General features: G+C 37.1%; 2 protein-coding genes across 2 annotated transcripts in view; one reads left to right on the plus strand and one right to left on the minus strand.

Moving 5' to 3' along the window:
• Nucleotides 1-2,964: 2,964 nt before the first annotated feature.
• THAP10 (THAP domain containing 10) lies at nucleotides 2,965-15,616 on the minus strand. Its single transcript, XM_028100498.2, has 3 exons — nucleotides 14,790-15,616; nucleotides 4,539-4,686; nucleotides 2,965-4,433 (listed from the first exon to the last, which is right to left on the minus strand). The coding sequence occupies exons 1-3, from the start codon at nucleotides 15,216-15,218 to the stop codon at nucleotides 4,237-4,239; spliced, it is 774 nt and encodes a 257-aa protein (XP_027956299.1). The 5' UTR covers nucleotides 15,219-15,616; the 3' UTR covers nucleotides 2,965-4,236.
• Nucleotides 15,617-15,671: 55 nt separating this feature from the next.
• Nucleotides 15,672-22,294, plus strand: part of LRRC49 (leucine rich repeat containing 49) — a 172,436-nt gene continuing 165,813 nt past the window's right edge. Inside the window, exons 1-5 of the mRNA XM_028100496.2 lie at nucleotides 15,672-15,852; nucleotides 16,502-16,558; nucleotides 18,502-18,589; nucleotides 21,549-21,746; nucleotides 22,087-22,189. Coding sequence (XP_027956297.1) covers nucleotides 15,805-15,852; nucleotides 16,502-16,558; nucleotides 18,502-18,589; nucleotides 21,549-21,746; nucleotides 22,087-22,189 — 494 coding nt within the window. The 5' untranslated portion in view covers nucleotides 15,672-15,804. The remainder of the gene's footprint in view (nucleotides 15,853-16,501; nucleotides 16,559-18,501; nucleotides 18,590-21,548; nucleotides 21,747-22,086; nucleotides 22,190-22,294) is intronic.

The following is a 22,294-nucleotide window of genomic DNA, read 5'->3' on the forward strand; positions in this document are numbered from 1 at the left end:
CAGCTGAATTCCTGAGACCAGACGAAATCCAGGTCTCTTACTCCTCCGCCATCTTGCTCCGCCCCCTCTGCCTCTTCTAGTGTCAGTTTTGATAGCTTGTCTCTTTTCAGCTCCAGAATTTCCATTTGGTTCTTTTCTATAGTTTCTTTTTCTCTTTTGAGATTCCTCACCTCTTCATTCAGTGTTGCTGTATTTCCAGGTTTGAAGACATTTGTAACAGCTCTTTTAAAGTTCTTGTCTGCTAAATAAAATCTTAAAAAAAGGAGGGGGGAGCACCTGGGTGGCTCAGTCAGTTAAGTGTCTGCCTTTAGCTCAGGTCATGATCCTGGGCTTCTGGGGTGGAGCCCTGTATCGGGCTGCCTGCTTAGCAGGGGTCTGTTTCTCCCTCTCCCTCTGTGCGTGCTCTCTCTCAAGTAAATAAAATCTTTTTTAAAAAATAAAGTTCTTGTCTGCTAATTACAAGTTCTGGTTATCCTGGGGTTGCTTCCTTTTTGTCTTGATTATTGATCACACTTTTCCAATTTCTCCACATGACTAGTAGTTCTTAATATTGTATGCATTTTAGATGATAAATTCTTTCATCTTACTTTAAAGCATGATGGATTTTGTTCTAACAGCCAGTTAACTTGGCTGCACTCATAAACTCCAAACTCTGCTTCCTCTGTGATGGGTAGCAGCTAAGCCAAGGCTTCCAACTGTTGCTTTCTGCTGGGGCCCCTGAGGTCTCTCCAGGCAACACGTGTGTACTTCAGTGATTAGACCAGGATTTGGGTGGTTTATAAGCAGATTTTGGCCCTTTTCTCCAGTGGCTTCTACTTTTCCATGACTTGCCTCACCACTTTTCACTCCAGTAGCCCTTCATTTTCAACTCTGACTCCTCAAGCCAGTAAGATGGCAACTTTCTGCTTGAGTTCTAGCTGCCCCTCACAGCATGGAATGAGGAGTGCACTCAGGTGCGAAGGCAAGCAAAGGCCATCTCACCCACTGCAGTTCACCTCTTTTAAGGCTGACTTGCTGCTTCTACTTGCTTCTGATGCTCCCCAGGTCTGTCAAAGTTACTTGTTTTCTGTATATGTTATCCATGGGAGGGTTAATCTGATACAAGCTTTCTTGCCACTGGCAGTATAGGAACTGCTCTATTTGTTTCCATAGGGAAATTTGGGGAGATTTGAAAGAAAATGACACCATCACCACCATCATCTCTCCATAATTCCCAATATTTTTGACAGAACAAGCCTTATATTCACACACTCTTGATACATCTCTATCTTCCCTGACTTTATGTATGAATCCAATTATGTTTTCTAAGTATAAGAAATAAATACTGGCAGATAAGCCAGCCATAAAATACATTTAAAATAGAACTTAAGCCCAGAATAAGATAAAAATTCTTGATAGTGATAGCAAATGCCTTACACGGTCTGGTCCTGTATACCACTCCAATCTCCTCCCTTATCATTCTCTGCTCAGTTCCTTGTCTCCACCCAACCCAGCCTCTTTGTTGTTCCTCAAATACCAGAGCACCTGCCATTCCTATCATGTGGAATGCTCTTCCCTCCAATCATTACATGATTGCTTCTTCTGATCATCCGGTCTCTGATCAAATATTGTACCTTCAGAGAGGCCTTTCCTGATTACCCTACCTAAAAGAGCAAACCCTCTCCCCCACCCCAATTATGTTCTAACATCTTACTATGCTTTGTTTTCTTCATAGCACTATCTAAAATTATTCATCCATTTCCTTGTTTATTGTCTGGCTCCCCTCTAAAAGGTAAGCACCAAGAGGGGAGAATTTTTGTCTTGCTCACCAGGGTATCCTTGGTAGCTAGAACAGTTATCTGGCACAGAGTATGTTTAATAAGTTTAATAAGTACAGGGCATCTGGGTGGCTCAGTTGGTTAAGCAACTGCCTTTGGCTCAGGTCATGATCCTGGAGTCCCGGGATCGAGTCCCACATCAGGCTCCCTGCTCGGCGGGGAGTCTGCTTCTCCCTCTGACCCTCCCCCCCTCATGCTCTCTCTCTCTCTCTAATAAAATCTTTTTAAAAAAATAAGTACTTATCACATAAACAAGTGAAAAATGATATGGCAGGTGTTGAGGTGTATCTCATTTTTCCCCATTAAACTCATCTGGCAACAAAAGAAATTAAGATAATTGAAAATATGCAAAAAGTATTCAATATTATATAAACTGTACGTTCTTCATATTTAATTTAAAATAAAGCCAGTATTTCATTTTACTTTAGGACAGTGAAACATTGCACAATACATTATAAAATCATGTGAATCAACAAACCAATATAAATTCTCAACTGGTAAGAGAAAAAAAACCTAACGGAAAAGCAAGAAAGGAAGAAGGAAAGAAAGAAAAAGAAAGAAAGAAAGAAAGAAAGAAAGAAAGAAAGAAAGAAAGAAAGAAAGAAAGAAAGAAAGAAAAAGAAAGAAAGAAAGAAAGTGTTTAACACAGAGAAGTAAACTCATGGCAGTGAGATTTGGGGATGAATGGGTATATAACATTCGTTATAATTTGAATTAAGGTGATAGGCTATTTAAAAGCTCAAGGAACAATAGGTACTTACTAATAGTATTCAGCTTCAGAGGATTTGTATTCTTTTATTTTAAAAAGATTTTGTTTATTTATTTGAGAGAGAGAGAGAGCACATGAAAGGGGGAGAGTCAGAGGGAGAAGCAGCAGGGAGCCCGATGTGGGACTCGATCCTGGGACTCCAGGTTCATGACCTGAGCCGAAGGCAGTCGCTTAACCAACTGAGCCACCCAGGCGCCCCAGAAGATTTGTATTCTTAATTTTAAAACACAATGCTCTCTCAAAACATCAAATAGTCATCTCAAAGCCAAAGCAGCAGCAATAATAATAATAATAGTTATGTATTTACATAATCATTGTTCAGGCTCACAACTTCTATTAATATTTTATTATTCTTTTTATTAAAATTACACCGTTCAAATTAAGTCACACATGAAATTAGCTTTGGAAGAAAATCACTTTGGTATATTATTTAAACCTTCTAGGATAAAATGCATGCAAGTTCTTCCAGTCATGAGCAACTAACAAGACATGTGAGGTATAAAATGGACATTTATTTTTATTATTCTCAATAGAAGATCAGAGTTATAATAAGTTTCTCAGAAACAATTGTAACAAATTACTTCATGGTACAAAACTGCCATAGAAATTTTCCTGGTGAATGGCAGATGGGGCGGCTATGTTTCACATGCTTATTTCCCAAATGTAGAATTCAACAGAATGGTATTAATAGAGGAAAACCTAATTCTTGAAATGGGGTTATGTTAGAAATATAATACTTTTTTTTGGATGTTAATTTCAATATAAATTCATCAAGCTAATTGGTTTGTTGTGATAGGAACCAATGCAAATAGATTTCATTAACAAGGCAATCCAAGTATAGGAAACTCTATCTCTATTTAAATCAATTCCCTTCGAAAATTTTCTGTAAGAGCCATAACTTCACCAGAAATGCTTACAGGGACTGATCCACAGATCCAATAGTATTACAAATGGACAAACTAATAAATATACAACATAAAAAAATAATAATCAAGGGTAAGTCTCATGGCTCCCAAATCATTCAATAGTATCACACTTGGCTGTGCTTACTATTATCTTCAAAATATTTAGAATAGTGACATTCTAACTTGTGAATGTCCTGTAAGTCCCACATAAGTGTTGTTTCTATGGTAAGCTTAAATATTCAGTGCTTCATCTTGATCTGGAAATGCTGCTATTGTGGTTTCGTCTTATAACTCCATTTCCACCAAAAGGATAAAAAGAAAAAAGAAACAAGAGGTGAAAGTGGGAGGTGGGGAGGTTTGTGGGAAGGATGATCTTCATGACCTTGGCAGGGCAGACATATTTTTGCCTTAGAGCTGAACAAATTTTGCTGATACCCAACTATCCCAAAGTGAAAGATTTACGAGAGCAAAGAAGTAATTATGTGAGCGAAGGTTTGAAAACCTATAGGACATCAAGTCATTTGATGTTGCATTTTTTTTTTTAAAGATTTTATTTATTTATTTGAGAGAGAGAGAGAATAAGAGAGAGAGAGTACGAGAGGGAAGAGGGTCAGAGGGAGAAGCAGACTCCCTGCTGAGCAGGGAGCCCGATGCGGGACTCGATCCCGGGACTCCAGGATCATGACCTGAGCCGAAGGCAGTCGCTTAACCAACTGAGCCACCCAGGCGCCCTGATGTTGCATTTTTAACGAGACTCTTCTTTCACCTGCACAGCTATGTATGACAAATTGCTCTGCTCACTCTTCACATCCCAGTCTGCATCTGGCTCTGAGCCACTGGAGTAAATGTCAAAGAGAGAGGCACTTCTGGACCGCAATCCGTTAGTCTGAGTAGTGGCATTACACAGTTGTTTTCCAAACACTTTCACTTTGGCCTGAATACCTGAAAGAGAATAAACACATTTGCCTGTGAAGTACATTTTGCTTGTCATTTATCTTTCGTATACAAAAGATCAATTCAATTATCAGTCGAAGAGTCCAGACATACCAACACTGCGGTAAGGGGTTCTTTTCAGAGACATTTGTGTACTTTTATGCACTGGGCCTTCTTCACAGAGAGTAGGTACCGAAGTGACACCATAAGATAGATTATTAGCAGGGACTTGTGTTTGTTTAACTTCATTTTCACATGTAATCTAAAAATATAAATCAGAGGAGAACCATATCAAAGGTAGCCTAACTAGTACGGTTTTATCTTTCAAAAGTGAGGAGTAGTAAAAGAGTATAAATAATAGTTTTCAAGGTCACATAGTAGGAAGACTGGAGTTTGAATCCAGGCAAGCTGGCTCCAAAGTCCAAATTCTTAAGAACTCTGCCATACTGTTCCCTATATTCATCTGTTTTATTTCTTAAATTCCACATATGAGTGAAACCATATGGTATTTGTCTATTTGTCTTTCTCTGACTGATTTATTTAGCTCAGCATAATACCCTCTAGTTCCATCCACGTCGTTGCAAATGGCAAGATTTCATTCTTTTTGATGGCTAATATCCCATTATATACACACACACACACACACACACACACACAAAATATTCCATTTTATTATATATATGTTATATATGTATAACATAGCACATCTTTCCATCTTTATCCATTCATCTGTTGATGGATACCTGGGCCCTTTCCATAGTTTGGCTATTGTGGACACTGCTGCGGTAAACATTGGGATGCAGGTGCCCCTTTGAATCACTATGTTTGTATCCTTTGGATAAATACCTAGTAGTGCAATTGCTTATGTTACCTTCTAAGTATCCGAATCCTGCTCCTTTCTACCTCTTACTTCCCCTGCAAATCAAAATTTCTGTTTCACATTGTAATTTTTCTCAGGAAAGCATAAAAACATTTAAAGCCAATCATATTATTTTATTTAAGTATTTCTCCGTAAGGTATAAAGGACCAATGATTAGGCTTTCTAGAATAATGCTACTGCTACGATATCCAATAATTTAATACTAGTAGTATTATAGCTATGGATTTAGGAAAAAATAATGAGTTGTAAGCAAATAACTTATAAATTTCTGTTTGACCAGAATGCTTGGCAATTTATGATTTACATTACTTGATGTAATGAGCCCTGGGTGTTATATGCAACTGATGAATCACTAAATTCTACCCCTGAAACTAATAATACAGTATATGTTAACTACATTGAATTTAAATAAAAAATTAAAAAAAAAGAAGTTAACATAAGACTGAGTACCTAGAAATTATGTGGAAGAGGCTAAGAAAGGATATCTAGAATATGTAAGGGGGCCTGTGGGAAGAAATAAGAAGTGACAGAGAAACAAAAAACAAAATTAAAGTGCTCTGTGTTCTGCGTGGAGCACTGGGTGTTATGCACAATGAATCATGAACACTGTATCACAAACTAATGATGTAATGTATGGTGATTAATATAACAATAAAAAAAAATTTAAAGCAAAAAAAAAAATTAAACTGCTCTGTAATTTTATCTAGTGCCCTGGTCGTGGCAATTGCCTTTGAACCACTGAAAAAACATTTTAGCTGCCATTCATAGTTGCTGTACTATAGGCTATTAACACCCAAGTTAAAGAAACTTTGTGAAGAAAGTTTTGTGAAGAATCCCTTCTTTTTTTAAAAGATTTTATTTATTTATTTGACAGAGAGAGACACAGTGAGAGAGAGGGAACACAAGCAGGGGGAGTGGGAGAGGGAGAAGCAGTCTTCCCGCCAAGCAGGGAGCCCGATGTGGGGCTTGATCCCAGGACTCTGGGATCATGACCCGAGCTGAAGGCAGATGCTTACCTGACTGAGCCACCCAGGCGCCCTGAAGAGTCCCTTTGTAACAGGAATAATTACACCTAATATTACTGAGGACTTAAATCAAAATATAAGTCTTACCTTTTTATTTGTGTTTATAAAATTATGACCAATTTCTATTGGCTATATCTACTTCTAAGCCAAGCATTATAAAAGTCTAGAATAAGTACATATTTCTTTACAAAATGGGTTTATGCCTGAAAAAAACAGCATTTTAGAAATTTAATCAGGCTTTTAAAAATAACTTGTTCCCATTAGAATAATAATACCTTTTATCACTGAGAAAAATTTGCACCATACAGAGAAGCAAAAATAAACTAAAAATTAGCCATCATCTCTTTATCCGTAGCTAACAACTTTGTATTTTGGAACTTTTTTGGTCTTTTCCGTGTGTGCTTTTTTTTTTTAATTGGGATCATCTGTTTTATAACCTTGTTTTTTCCTTTAATAATCATGTTTCTATGTTATTAAATATTCTACATAATTTTTATGGCTGCATACAATCTGTTGTACCGATATACTGTAATTTATTAAAACAATCTATATTAGAAATCTTTGAACATAAATCTTTTGTGCACATATCTGATTATTCCTTCTTCATATTAAAAGGTTAAGAAGCAGAATTTCCAAATATATATTGATCAGCTGGAACATGAGTCAAAAGAAAATACTTGAAATTAGGCAGAGAGAGAAAAAAGTTTGGAAAATATAGAAAAGATCACAAAAGACAAAGCAGATAAAATGAAAAAGTATCATATATGATATTAATTGTAGTACCAGAGGAAAAGAGACAGAAAATGGGACAGAAGCCCTATTTGAGCAAATAACATCTGAAAATTCACCAAAATGGAGAGGAGACATTAAGACATGGTTTTACAAAAGTACTATTTGTATTTATCAAAATAAAAACAAAGGAAGCCATACCTATGCACTTTACAGTAAAACTGGAAAACAAAGAGAAAAAATTAGAAGCAGCCAGAGGAAAAAGATAACACCTTCTCTTCAAAGAGGCAATCATAGGAGAAAATGCCAAAATTCTTAAGGATACAGAAAGATTGAAAATAAAAGGATGTAAAAAGATGTACTATGCCAACACTAACCTAAAGAAAGCTGATGTTGCTTTATTAGCACTATATAACACAAAAACTGTTAGAATTAGATCAAATATGTAAGTTCAAAATTACAGTGGAAGATTTTTAACATGCCTCTCCCAGTAATTAATACAATAAGTAGACAAAAATTCCATAAGGATAGAGAACTTGTAAACATGATTAATAGACATATATAACACGTACTCAACTGCAGAACACACATTCATCTCAAGTGCACATGGAACATTTACAAAAACTGACCTATGTTTTGCCTAATACAAGTACCAACAAATTTCAAAGGATTAAATTCATATGCTGTATATTCTCTGGTCACAGTGTAACTAACCTAGAAATCGATAACAAAAATAGAAGTACAAAATGCCGGTATGTTTGGAAACTTAAAAACCTACTTCTAAATAACCCATGAAAAAAGATAAGAGATAAATTTATAGTGAAATAAAAAGATTTACACGGGGCACCTGGGTGGCTCAGATGGCTAAGCGTCTGCCTTCGGCTCAGGTCATGATCTCAGGGTCCTGGGATTGAGTCCCGCATCCGGCTCCCTGCTTGGCAGGGAGTCTGATTCTCCCTCTCCCTCCATTGTTCCCCCTGCTTGTGCTCTCTCGCTCTGTCAAATAAATAAATAAAATCTTAAGAAAAAAGATATTTTATGCTAAATAATAATATTCTATATCAAAATCTTGTGGGACTCAGTTAATGCCATGCTTACAAGGGAATTTATAGTCTTATATGCACAAGAGAGTATAGAAAAATTAATTAGGCTTAATTAGAGTGGAATTATTATCACACAAAAAATTTATTCCACAAAATATTTCTAACATATCCTCATTTCAGAAGTCAATTTTTCCTCTATTAATACCACGCTAGGGAATTCTACAATTGGGAAATACTCATGTGAAACTCAGATGCCTCTTTGGCCATTAATGTGAAAACTCTGAAAACCCATGATCCAATTTAAATTCTCAAGAAGTTAGAAGAATAGTAAATAAAAATTTAAAAAGTAGAGGAATCAAGGGTGAACTATAATGTAAACTATGGATTTGGGGTGATAGTGATGCGTCAATGTAGGTTCATCAGTTCTAACAAACGTACCACTCTGGTGGGGATGTTGATAGTGGAGGTGCCAACATATGTGTGGGGGCAGTGGGAATATGGGAAATCTCTCTGTAGTCCCCTCAATTTTGCTGTGAACCTAAAACTGTTCAAAAAAAGTCAAGCCTTACAAAAATAATTTTTAAAATACTGGAAAAAATGTGAATATGTTTATTTATTTCACAGAGAGACACAGAGATAGCGATAGAGAACAAGAGTGGGGAGGAGAGGGAGAGGCAGGCTCCCCGCTGTGCGGAGAGCCAGACACCGGGCTTGTTCCCAGGACCCTCGATCATGACATGAACTGAAGGCAGACACTTAATCGACTGAGCCACCCAGGCGCCCCACTACTGGAAAATTTTTTTAAAAATGTAAGCAGCTGGGTAAAATTTGAAGTTATTTGGTAATTCAATGTTTTGTCTTCACATAAGCAAGTTGGTTATTCTTACGATATTGTTTGCATGAAATACCACATTTTTAAAAAATTTTTATTGTTATATTAATCACTGTGAAATACCACATCTTAATATGTACAGATATCTTTAAGTGAAGTTTTCACTTTTTAACAAGCTTGTTTAATGGAAAAATAGACAAGAAAATATCTCTGTTAATCATTTAGCTCAGTAATATATAAATTTAACCTATCAATTAAAAAATCAAAGTTGAAAAAAATAGGTACAGGGAAGGAAAAATGATACAAAATAATGAAAAAAAATACTAGGAAAAAGACCAAGAAGGCAGTTTATTTTTTGAAAAGATTAATAAAAATCGAAAAGCACCTGGTGAAGCAGAACAGAAACAGAATGAAAAAGCAAAAATTACTACAGATCATATAGAATTTTAAAAGATAAAAGATTATCATAACTTTGTGTCAATATATTTGAAAATTTAAACTGACAAATTTTTAGAAAAATATAATTTGTCAAAATAAGTGCAGAAACAAAAAACTGAATAACCGTGTAACTGTTAAAAAAAATTGAATCCATCATTAAAAATCTTCTCACAAGGGGCGTCTGGGTGGTACAGTTGGTTGAGCATCCAACTCTTGGTTTCCTCTCAGGTCGTGATCTCAAGCTTGTGAGATCAAGCCCTGCAGTGGGCTCTGTGCTTAGCATGGAGTCTGCTTGAAATTCTCTCTGCCCTTCCTGCTCATGCGCACACGCTCTCTCTCTCTCTCAAATAAATAAATAAATCTTAAAAAAAAAAAAATCTTCCCACAAGGAAAACTCCAGGACTAGGTAAGGACCAGGTATCTTTATCAGCGAACTCTACCAAATATTAATACCAAATTTATTAATGAATATATGTCAATTAATAGAAACGTTTCCAGAGAATGATATAAGAGGAAATAACTCCAAATTGGTCAGCATAATCTTGATATCAAATCTGAGAAAGACATTTCTTTCTTTCTTTCTTTCTTTTCTTTTCTTTTATTTATTTGTCAGAGAGACAGAGGCAGGGAGAGGGAGAAGCAAGCTCCCTGCCCAGCAAGGAGCCCAATGCGGGACTCAATCCCAAGACCCTGGGATCATGACCTGAGCTGAAGGCAAATGCTTAACCGACTGAGCCACCTAGGTAACCCTGAGAAACACATTTCAAGAAAGAAAAACTATAGACTGAGTTTGCCCATGAACACAGATGTAAAAATCCTATTAGCAAATCAAATCAAGCAATATATAAAAGAGCAGTACGCATTGGCCAAAATGTGTTTCCTTCAGCCATGCAAGTTTGGTTCTATATTTCAAAACCAGGCAATATAATTCACCACAGTAACAGAATAGACAAAATATACGATTATGAATAGATTCAGAAAAAGCACTTGATATAATTCAACACCGTTTATGATTTAAATCTGTAGCAAAAACTAGGAATAGGCAGGAATATTTTTTTATGATGAAAAGCAGCTGCAAAAAAACACACAAAACTGTAGCAAAAATCATGTCAAATGGTAAACTTAAAGCCCTCCCCTCCGGAAATAAGAATGAGAAAAAGGATTCCTCATCACTTCTTTGGTTCCCAACACTGTAGTAAGAATAGGAAATAAAAGCATAAACATCAAAAACTATTTACTGACATGTTATAGACATGTAGAAAATTGAAAAATATCTACAAATTATTGGAATAAATAGGTTTACACAAGGTTTCTGGATACAAGGACAACAAAAATCAATTTATCTACATAAATACATAAAAAATAAAATTTTAAATACTGCTTATAATAGCAAAATCAAATAGGAATAAATCTAATTAAAATATGTAAAAACCTTTACATAGAATGCCGTAAAATATTTTTAAGAGGAATGTAAAAACCCAGATAAATGTAGGGCTATACTATGTTCATGGATTGGAAGAACTGTTATGGTTAATATGCTCTTTCTCCCCACATTCATTTATAAATTCAATGTAGTCCCAATCAAATCCCAGTAGATAATTTGTGGAAACTGACAAACCAATTCTAAGATATATATGGAACTTCAAGGAGCCCCAAATAGCCAAGACATCCAAGATGAGCAAGGTAAGAGAAATCGATCAATTGAATGTTGGTTCTTAATATAAGCCACAGTAATTAAGGTACTGTGATAATACTGCAAAAAATATGCAAAAGGATAAATGGGCAGAATTTAAAAATGTGGAAACAGACTTAATGTGTACATAGAAACTTATGACAAAGTTGACACTGTAGGACAATGAGGAAATGCTGGTCTTTTCAGTAGAAGAAACTGAGTTAATTGGGTATCTATAAGGGAAAAAAATGAAACTTAAACCCTATCTCACATCACACACAAAAGTCAATTCTGAATGGGTTGTAGGTCTGAATGTAAAAATTAAAAAATTAAGTTTATAGAAAACAGCATAATAGAATGTTTTAAGCATTAAGCATATAAAAAATGTTGGTAAGTTGGTCTACATTAAAATTAAGAATTTCAGTACATCAAAAGACACTATTAAGAGGAAAAAGGCAAGCCACAGTGGGAGAAGATATTTGAAACATATTTAACTGACAAAGGAAGCCAGAATTTATTAAGAACCCGAAATCAACAAGAGTTAAGATAACCTGACAGAAAAATGGGCCTATCACCAAAGAGGCTATCTACATGTACAATTAACATTTGAAAAGGTGTTCCCTTACTAATTTCATTTACAAATGGGAAATGCAAAGTAAACCACCACTACAAATCTTGCAGAAGGACTCAAATATGAAAGTCTAACAAACCAAGTGCAGGCAAAATGAGAAACAATGTAAACTCTCATATGCTGCTGGTAAAGTGTGAATTGGTAAGACTATTTTAAAAAAACACTTGGAATTATTTACTGAAGTTTAACATACTATGTCCCAGCAACTCTAGGTATATACCATCAGAAATGTGTGCAAATATGAAAAAGACATGTTCAAAAATGCTTATAGCAGCATTACTTATAATTGCCCCCAAATGGTAACAACCCAAATGTCCAAATAGAGTAGAACAGATAAATTTTTTAGCATATTCATACAATGGACTGCTACATAATAATGAAAACAAATTACTGCTGTATGCAACAATATGGATGACTCTCACAAATATAATGTTGAACAAAGAAGCCAGATGCAAGAAATACCTACATGATTCTACTCTATGAAGCAAAAAAAAAAAAAAAAAAAAAGCAAACTTGGTTCAAGGAGGAGGGAAGGCTGCAGCTCAGGTGATATAGGTGCCCCTGGGTTGCTAGCAGTGTTCTATTTCTTTGAGTTATCTAGTGGCTACACTTGTTCGGGCTGTGATAATTTAATGACAATATTTGTGCACTTTCCTGCATATTTGTTACACTTCAATTAGACAGTTTAAAAAATACAGTTGGATAAAAAGTAAGAAATTAACAGTGAAGGAAAATAATCATAGTCTCATGAAGCAAAATATCAGATAGTGTATAGTGCTCCTCAGAGCCCCCTTTCTCCTGGGAGATGGTCCCTAATCTTTTCTCAAGCTCCCTACAGATAGGGAACATTCAGTTATATTTATCTACATTAAGCACCAACTACCCAGAACAGTGTCTACAATAGCCCCTCAATAAATGCTGTAGAATGCCTGGAAATTTGATTTTTAGTCAGTTAGTCCTGGAATTGGAAAAACAGTGAGTGGGGAAAGGAGCCAGAGGTGGTACAAGCAAACTTAGCAATGTTACTGGGGTTCTCAATCCAGACCTGGCGAAAAAGGGATTGTGAACAACTCTAAACTCTTTTTAACCTTATATACTTTTAAAGTAACTATTAATAAAACTAACACATAGTTTCCTAATAAACAGCAAGTATATTAATGTAATATGGATTGTTAGAAATGTTGGCTGGATATATTATATTAATATATATAATATTCTAATTGCAAAGTAGGTTTGGTATGTACTCCGGATTTCCTCAAGGTTAGCCTTTGTTATAAAATCTTTGATTGTTTCACTAACCTGACTTTTCTTCTCCCAAGTTTTGATTAGGTGCTCTAATTATGAGGAAGTAAAATGGTATAAGGGTGTGCATGGCATGTTTAATGTTCCTCTCTTTTACTACATATTTGCATTTGTGTATTATATACGTGCTTAGGTAAAGGTTGGATAAGTAGTGATAGTGGATAGATAAAGGGACAGATGTCTTGACTGGTATAGAGCTGGGTGAGAAGGGTAGCTGGCAAAGAACTGAAAAGTCTATTAAAGTACAAAAAAGTGTTCTTAGAGTCACATAATCACTCCACAAATATTTACTGAATTCCTAAAATTTGCAAAATATTGTCTAGGTACTGCCAATACAATAAAGAACATGTCAGATAGGATCCCTGCTCTCATGGAGCTTACATTCTAATGTGAAGACAAACATTAAGCAAACGACACAATTATTTAATGATAACTGTGATGTGTTATTGAAGTATATGTGCTACTGAAGCACATGAAATATATGAAGAATGAAAATATATAAATAGGGGACCAAAGGGAAAGGATGTTTGAATTGATTTTTAAAGTAAAAAGACTTAATTGATGATGATGGTGAATGGGAGGAGCATAATTCCAGGGTATTATGTGAAACAAATGAGTGAAGGCTTGTTGGTAGGAAGGAACATCGCATGTTCAAAAACAGAAAAGATCAACATGACTGGTATATACTGAGCAACAAGGACAGTGGCCTTGGATAGGACTAGAATGGTAGGCAGGGCCAAAAAGCATGCAAGGACTTGTAGGTTGTGTTAATAATTTTGCTCTTTATCCTAGTAATTTCAGGATACCTTAAAAGTGTCTTAAGCACCCACTCCCATGTAGGGAGCAGGTTGGTATTTCAGAAAAAGTTTTGGTCTGGCAATTGGACTTAGAGCAAATATTACAGGCCGGTGAGGAAATTCTTAATCTCCTGGATTGACATCCTTGTGCATAAAGTGTGGTCTGGACTAGAAGAGCACTTAGTTTCCCTTCAGCTCTAAAATTCTACCAACGCATCAACGCATCCGAATATTCAAAGCCCAAATGTCAGTTACAGATCAGCTGACTTCTTGGTGAACTCTTCCCATCTCTAGAAATGAACACCTTTTAGATCCAATTAAAAGTCATAATTTAATCTATGTAATGGTGATAGGGCTGAAGTTTGATTATCTTAAATAAGGCTGGGAAGTCTTCATTAAGATGGTAAGTGGGGAAGAAGATATAGTAACCAGATGCAAAGTAAATCTAGGCAATGCATATGAGGATTAGTAAATTAGCAGAAGAGGGCAAGGTGGGAAAATTCAGCTCACTGTGATGTTTTAACTTACAGGAAGCTAGTCAAGAGGAAGTTTAGGAGCGGCAAGAGATTGTTTATCAGCAAACCCCATCTTCATCCGTAGCTCCGCATCCCCCTTCCCTCACCATTTTGGCAGTTATAATCATTTCCTCCAGCTCAGGTAATATGTTACGCAGAAACAGTTTCAAGCACCCCTTTCCTTGAGATTTGCTCAAATGGAACCCTTTCTATTTAAAAAGTCTGCAGCGGACTGTGAAGGTGACTCTAGAATCTAAAGGACGAGAGTGTGAGTCTGCCTGAGGCTGGGGGAGAAGGAGGTTAAGAAGGAACTGTAATTCCATAGTGTTCATGTTAAATAGGACCTGGAGATCCCCGCTACAGCACCCTCCTAATTTTACAGATGGGAAAACAGAACTCTTCGAGGTGAGGGGACCTTCCCCAGGTGACACTAGTGGCAGAGCCGAGCCACAGTCCGGGGTTCCTTCCACGACCCTCGGTGGACTTCTGATGGCCCTTTACCTGTGAAGGCGCAGCCGTCTTCCTGGCCCGGAGGAGCGTACAGGAGGCCGGCCCCGGGGCGGCCTCTGCCTGCCTGACTGCCTGGGGCTCTCCTCCCTTTTCGGGGCCGCCCGCGTGCTCTCCTTCTTCTTCCCCCTTAGGTGCTGGGGCGGACACCCGGTGCAGGGTGGGCACGGCGCCCGCTACGAGCCTCAGGCGCTGGGAGAAGCGCAGGTTCTTCTGGATAACCGAAGAGACGTCAAAACAGGCCGGAGCGAAGTGGTCCGAGCAGATGACAGAGCGGTCATTGCCCCCGTACCAGTCGGCGCGGCGGCCCCGCACGAAGCGGTCCCACAGCAGCCGCACGGCCCGGTCCTTGGGGAAGCGGAACAGCGACTTTCCGGACTTGGTGGTGTTGCCGCAATGGGCGGCCACGCAGCGGGCCGGCATAGCAGCGACCTCGGCCTCCGTACGCCCGCGCGCTCCCAGCCGGGGCGACGCGGTCCCCCTGCGCCGGTCCGCGCGGCGCGGCGCCACGTCGGTGCCCCTACCTCCGGCCACCGGAAGTGCCGAGCTGGGGCCCCACGGGGCCGTACGCAGTGCTCGGATATCGGCCTCCGCCCGCGCTCGGCGGTCCTCCCCCGAGAGCAGGTGGCCACCCGCAGAGGGATCCAAATTTCGCGCGGGCGGAGCTGAGGTGGGCCGTAAAGAGGAACGGACCGGAAGTGGTGGTTGTCATAGCTACCGAGGCGGCCGCCCTCCTCCGGGTCTCCTCCTCCCCACACTCCGGGTCCTTTTGTACGAGGCCAGGAAAGTAGGACGAGGAAGTGCGGACGCACCGGACCCGGGCAAACATCACCGGAGGCTCTATCGACCGGGTTGGCCAGTTGATTTAGGAGAGGACCAGACCGGAAATGGTCGTCTCCATGGTAACCCCTGAGCGGGTTGCCTGGGAGATGACCCCTTTCTGTCTCTGAGTCTCCGCTGTATCGTCGCTTCTAAGGCAGATCTAACAGATCCTGGACTGTCTCCTGCCATGATTCCCGGGAAGTACCGCTCTGTTTCTGGCCGGGCTGCGAACAACGTAGGTTGGGTCTCCTGCCTTCCCTTTTTCCCCATTCGTATCGTTCTTTCTGACTGGCGTCTTTGTCCTAGGTGATGGGCTGGTATTGGGACCAGGACCAATGAATCTACTCAAGCTATTGTCTGACCGAGGCTTGAGATACGTGGACTGGACCAAGGCACTTGGAGGGTATTTAATATTGTATGATGGGTATTCAAAGTCTTGTCCAGGTTCTTGGCTTCCCAGAAGGTGGAGCTGGTCTGCTGTGAAAGGCTAAGGTTCATTTCAATTCTTCTAACCAATCTCCCACCCGTTTTCTTAATTTAGAAAAAAATGTATTATTAATAGGTACTCCCCCTCTTTCACCTGTCCCATTGAGATATTTAGGTAGACTTGAAATGGCAAGTGTCAAAAACCTGAGGTGCTAAGGTAGAGGGTTAAATCGCTGCAGACATTTTGGAAAATAAATCACAGTGAAACCTTTTAATTCTTAGTCGTGATTTTATTGTTTTCGGCAGATCCTCAGAACAAGATCATTTACCACAAACAAAAAGCAAGCATTCTGTTTTATTCTAAGTGTTTGTTATATCTTTATCTGTACCAGTTTGGGGAGAAATATGTGTGTATATAAGTCAAGAGCATATTTTATGCTATAATTTTTACATTGCAGGTGAACTGTGGGCTTCATCTGGTTATTCAAACATCATCGCTTCCTGAAAAAAGCAAAGTAAGATTTAAGCAGATTTGTATTTAAATCAAAGATAAATTATTTTGTAATCTACACAAATAGCAGCATGATTTAAAGAGTAGAGCTAAAATAATTTTTATTTTCTGCCCACATAAAGGCAAAGTCTCTTTTAAAAGCCTCTTTTAAAAACTGATTCTTATTTCACCAATTACAAGAGGTGAGTTTTGTTTTGTTTTGTTTTTTTACACTTAAACATTTCTTAAGTCGGGATTCTTCTTAAAATTGATGGCACATCATAGTTGAATTAGGAAAGCTTTTTCTTTCTTAGTAGTGGATAAAATGATGGTATGTCTTCCTACTGATGGCATCTTATAATGGATAAAATGTGATAATTTGGGGGGATACATCTACACATTCCGTTTAAAATCAAGGAGAACATAATAGATTAGCAGTGAAAATATATTGAGCTTAATGCTATTTAGAAGTTAAGATACGAACGTAAGATTCTTTTTTCCCAAATTTGCACACAGTATCCCCTGGCGTTTCCATTATTTCTAGCTTTAGATTTGATTTTTGAGATACACATTTTTCTTTCCCTCCTGTCTCACCTCAGCACTCAGACATACTCATCTACCTCCCACAGAACTGTCTCAAGACACAAAACAATTTTTCCCCCTTTGCCCAAGTTGGATACCTCCAACCATCACAATTCAATTTTTTCCTAAAAGATTATTCAGTAGATGTCACTGGGGGAGCTCTAAAGTGAAGGACAGAGTTTACAAACAACTGCATGAGGAGGGTTAGGAGGGGCATGAGGAATGTTGATGGAAGGACACCATTAGTCAAGGAGGCAGTAGTTGATTATACATTATATGTGAAAATAAACACTTGGAAAGTAGACCATTTGATCATCTTGAATAAATAGCAATTAGCTAGATTAATTGAAAATATTCTTTATTATAATTGGACGTATTGGATTTCCTCCAAAGTTTTGCTAATTGATTTTGCTGGAAAGATCCTGTTTTATCATCAGAGTGTATTTCTAGGAACTATGTGCCTTGTCCAGATTGTTTTCAAACCCATTTACTTTCTCTAGAGTGGACATATGTTCTGAGAAAATACCTTTAGCTCATATAATTCATAAAGTTATAATGCAAATGCTGTTATAATGTTTATAGTATGGATGAATCAGAAGCATCATAACTATTTTAAGATATGTACTTAGGGTTTTTTGGTGGCTAATCATGAGTGGTTGTTTTGGTTTTGTTTTTCTCAGTCCTCCTATCAAATAATTTAAAATAAATTTAGACAAAACCCTTCTTAGAAGGTTTAGATATACAATTTTATTATACTTGGATTCTTAAAAGGAATTCTAATGATAAGAACATCGTGATTTTTTCTTCAACAGAATTAACTTTTTGTCATATGGTTTTTGCTTTTGTTTTCTAGAAAATGGTTCTTTTAATCATTGTGTTTGTGGTGAGGATATGGAGGAATTGCGAGTGGTTTGGAGCATAGTTTCATCTGACCTCATGAAATTGACTCTGATTGTGTGTGTATGTACGTGTGTATGTGTGTGTTTTAAAAAACTCATAACATAAAATTTGCCATTTTAGCCATTTTAAGTTGTACAAATTAGGGGTATTAAATACATTCACAAGGTTGTGCAGTCATCATCACTATGTAGTTCCAGAACTTTTTGTCACTCAAAAGAGAGTCCCTGTACCCATTAAACAATCACTCCCCATTTCCTCTTCCCACCACCTTTGAAAACCACAGATCTGTTTTCTGTCTCTTTATATTTTTTTATTATCAGTTTTTCATAGATGGAATCCTATGCTATGTGCCATTTTGTGTCTTGCTTCTTTCACTCATCATGTTTTCAAGGTTCATTTCTGTTGTGGCTTGTGTCAGTATTGTACATAATTTTATAATTATCTTCATTACTTACTTTAAATTTTTCCCCAAATAATGTTTTTTAGGTTGAATTCAAGCTAAATAAAGAAACACCATCATTCTCTGGTCGACTCTTGCAACATGATCTTGAAAGAAACTACTCAAGTAGGCAAGGTATTGTTCAGCAAGTAGAGGTCAGATATGGCTTATCTTATTTGAGTAATATTTGTTTGATAATCTGGACTCCTAAATGCAAATTGACCTGAATTAAAAGTGAAATGGTTCATTAACCAATGGTTCATTAATCAAATTGGTTTGGTATTTATTTGGATCAGAACTGATTTTATATATACAGTGTAGTAGATTATTTCAATACAGAAAAAGCAGTTGTACTGTAGTTTGAGGGTGGGCTATGCACAACAGAATGGAAAAGAATCTTTCAAATACTGTCTTAGAACTAGGAAAAATGGCTAGTTAATGAGGGTAAGAGTATGGGAACACAGATGTCTAGGAAATAAGGAAACAGTGGAAAGAGTGAAAAATCAGGAGTAGAAAAGAAATCTTTCCCTTACTAGTGCATATAATTATAGATATTTTATATCAAAGGCTTTACACTTTGGTGTGCATCACCTGAGATTTTATTAGAAAGGCAGGTTCTTAGTATTGCCCTTCCTTTCTTCCTCTTCCCCATTCTGATTTTGTAGTTTTTGAGTGGGATTTGGAAATGTGCATTTTAATGTCTCGAGTGATTCTGATGGATGTGGTTTGTGGACCACTCTTTGAAAAACATGGTCTAATATGATCTGGTTATATTTCTGAAATGTATTTTTCAGTTCAAGGAGGAATTTCCTTTAGCACATTTGAGTTGTTAGTTGGTTGTTAACAACTGCTAGCCATCTGTAATGGGCTAATGTTAAACGCTACGGAATCCTTATATAATGTGCCATCCCCACCTCCTAGGAGTTTGTATAAGGGGGTTGATCTGTATAGGCATGTCCAGATTGTTCATCTCATTACTGCATGAACATATGGTCATCTTGAATATTTGATTAGTTTTTCTTTTTTTGTTTTGTTTCCTCTTGGGCCCATCTAATTTGACATGACTTTTCTCTTTCTTATATCCTACAGTCTTGTCTTGGCCAACTGCTAGACATGGCATCAACCTAACTGCAGTTCCACACTACAGGGAGCATCTGTTTTGCTCTTTTTGGTTCAGTTCAGTACATATTTATTGAGTGTATACTATGTGTTAGACACTGTGTTAGGAGCAAGACTTTGATTTTTTTTTTAACAGAAATAGTATGTACAAAATAATTTCCAATTAACTTTTAGTAAATTGGAAAATCAATTAAATAATTTATTGATTGCTTACAGAATTTGGATTCGGGCAAGAATATATAAGGAGTACAAAATGAGGTCTATCTCCCAAAGAGCTTATAAATTTAATTGGGAAAACAGGGGCTTCATTTCTGGTAAATTAAATAGTGACATATGAAATAACAGGAGATGTTTCAATTAAAATTTTGCCACATAGTAATGTGGTTTATATGTAGGGTGAAACATCCCACAAATATGTATGGATGTTTGATATACAAATATATGTGCATATATGTGGGTATTTATATATCCATATAAGTGTGTGGATGTGTCAATCATAGATCACTCTGGTTTCCAGTCATTTAAAGGATCTTGTTTGTGGGTTTTAAGGTGTTTCTCCCTAATCACTCTCATTTCTTGCTATTTCTCGTAAGATATATATCACACTGATTGTGATAGTAAGCTCATTATGGGGATAGGGATTATGACTTCTGTGTATAATAGGAACTGAAAAGTGTGAGGATAAAACTCCTTTAAGCATAAATGAAACTACTCTTTGATTATTTCCTGTATACCCCAAGTCTTTTAAAGTTTTAATCTGCTTCTTAAATTGAGGATTGGCTTGAAGCCTTAACAAAATAATTTAAAAACCTAACTCTGATGCTAGTAAGAGAAATCAAGGTTGTCTGTTGTTTGGTGTTTTACCTTTATCATCTTTAGGTGACCAGCTACACCTTAATCAGTTAGTCCTTAGACTAATTTTTGTTTGTTTCTCTTTTTTTTCAACTATCTGAATTTTGATTTCCAAATCAGTTTATTGAATCATGGTTGCTTTGGTATCCTGTTAGGAGCTGAATCCTGTTACAAGAGCAGTTCGTTGGTGAACGTGATGTCAATTCTGAGTTACTCTAGAACATCATTATTAGTTATCTTGATGTTTCATGATATTTAGAAAAGTGGAGTATGAGCACTGATTATTTTGTACAAGAAGTTAGGTGTGTGATACTTTGGTTTGTGCTCTGTAGACCCATAGACGCTAGCAAATATCGTTGCTTGACAGCTTTTTGATAGTATCTATACAGAACTTGATTTTATGTTGTCATCATATTGTCTGATGGTCTCCCAAAGAGTATGTTAGCGTCCTAGATTTGTTTTTTTCTTTTCACCTTATTGGTCCATTTAAGCAGAAGAATTCTGTGGTAACCGTAGTTTCTATTTTACTGCTTATCGCTCCCTTCAACATCAATTGCTTCTTTCAGGAAATTTTCTCTTTATAGAAGATTCTTATACTCCTCTGATGTTCAGACTGGCCCCTTTGACCCATTACTCAAATCTTACCTCATTTCTGGAACTTCCCAGCATCTCTTCTTGACCATTCTACATTCTTCTGGGTCTTTACAATATACCTTAATATCCACCTCCCCCCAAACCCATCTTAAGTGGAAAATAACTGTCACATTTATGTGTGAATATATAACAGATACTATTTTTTATTCTGCATTTTGTGTACGTTGTTCTATATAGTCTATTAATTTCATATGTGTTTGCCAGTTAGATGGAAAGCTACTTAATTGCAGTCAGGTTTATAGGACCAACAGCCTATAAACTTCATAGGAGTATCATATACCCTGTGGACCCTAACTACAAATATACAGTATTTATCCACATCCATTGGTCTCTGCAATATTTTCTACTAATAGTAGTTGAATATACAAAGAAAAAGTGATACCTCTGCTATCCAAAACTACTTTCTCTGTATTTCCAGTAGCAAAGTCATGTATTGTAGCTTTGTGATAAACTTTTTGATATTTTGAAGGAGATGGAAGAGTAATAAGCCCTTCACCTTGTAATAAATCATCATTCATCTCATCCACAACAAACGTGACAGAACTATGTGGGCTGGAAATGAAAACTACCATGAGCTCCTTATCAGCATTTGGAGATTCTTCCATTCAGACACCTTCAAAGTCCAGAATCCGGCAGGGCTGTCATAGTGCTGGCCCAAATGTATCTGGTAATGAGGGACTATCATCTCAGTTTTAAGAGTTAAAATTTAGTACTAGGAGTCAGCCTTATAAAGGGGTAAAGATAGCACTAGAGTAGTTCTGTACTTTCAACCAATCTATAGGGCAAGGGAAAAATTATTTGGTATATACAGAACATGTAGTTTAGGGTTGAGGAGGAAAGAAACAACCTCAAATGTAGTAATTAATTTTAAGTGTAGAGAGCTATGGAAACTGTACTTTCCAGAAAAGATATTTGCAGGTGCCAAAGTTCTCCAAATATAAGGTGACTTTAGTTTCAAGATTTTAAAGGCTTTTCTTAACAAGTAATTTGTATATCATTTTCAATAGGTGATCATATTCATCTGGCGAGCTCATCAATGCCATCATTTCCCATTCTGCAGCGTTCTTCTGAAGAGAAAATTCTTTACTCAGACAGGTTAACCCTAGAAAGGTGAGGACAATTTCTTTTTTTTGTTCTTTTTTTGACTAGATAATATATAAACATGGTACAGGATTGGAAGATAGAAAAGTCTTTCTCTCTTCTCTTGTTCTCCAG

This window comes from Eumetopias jubatus, unplaced genomic scaffold (genome assembly GCF_037043125.1).
Source record: "Eumetopias jubatus isolate StellerSeaLion01/CBP00866 unplaced genomic scaffold, mEumJub1_p1.0 scaffold_7, whole genome shotgun sequence".
NCBI lineage: Eukaryota > Metazoa > Chordata > Mammalia > Carnivora > Otariidae > Eumetopias > Eumetopias jubatus.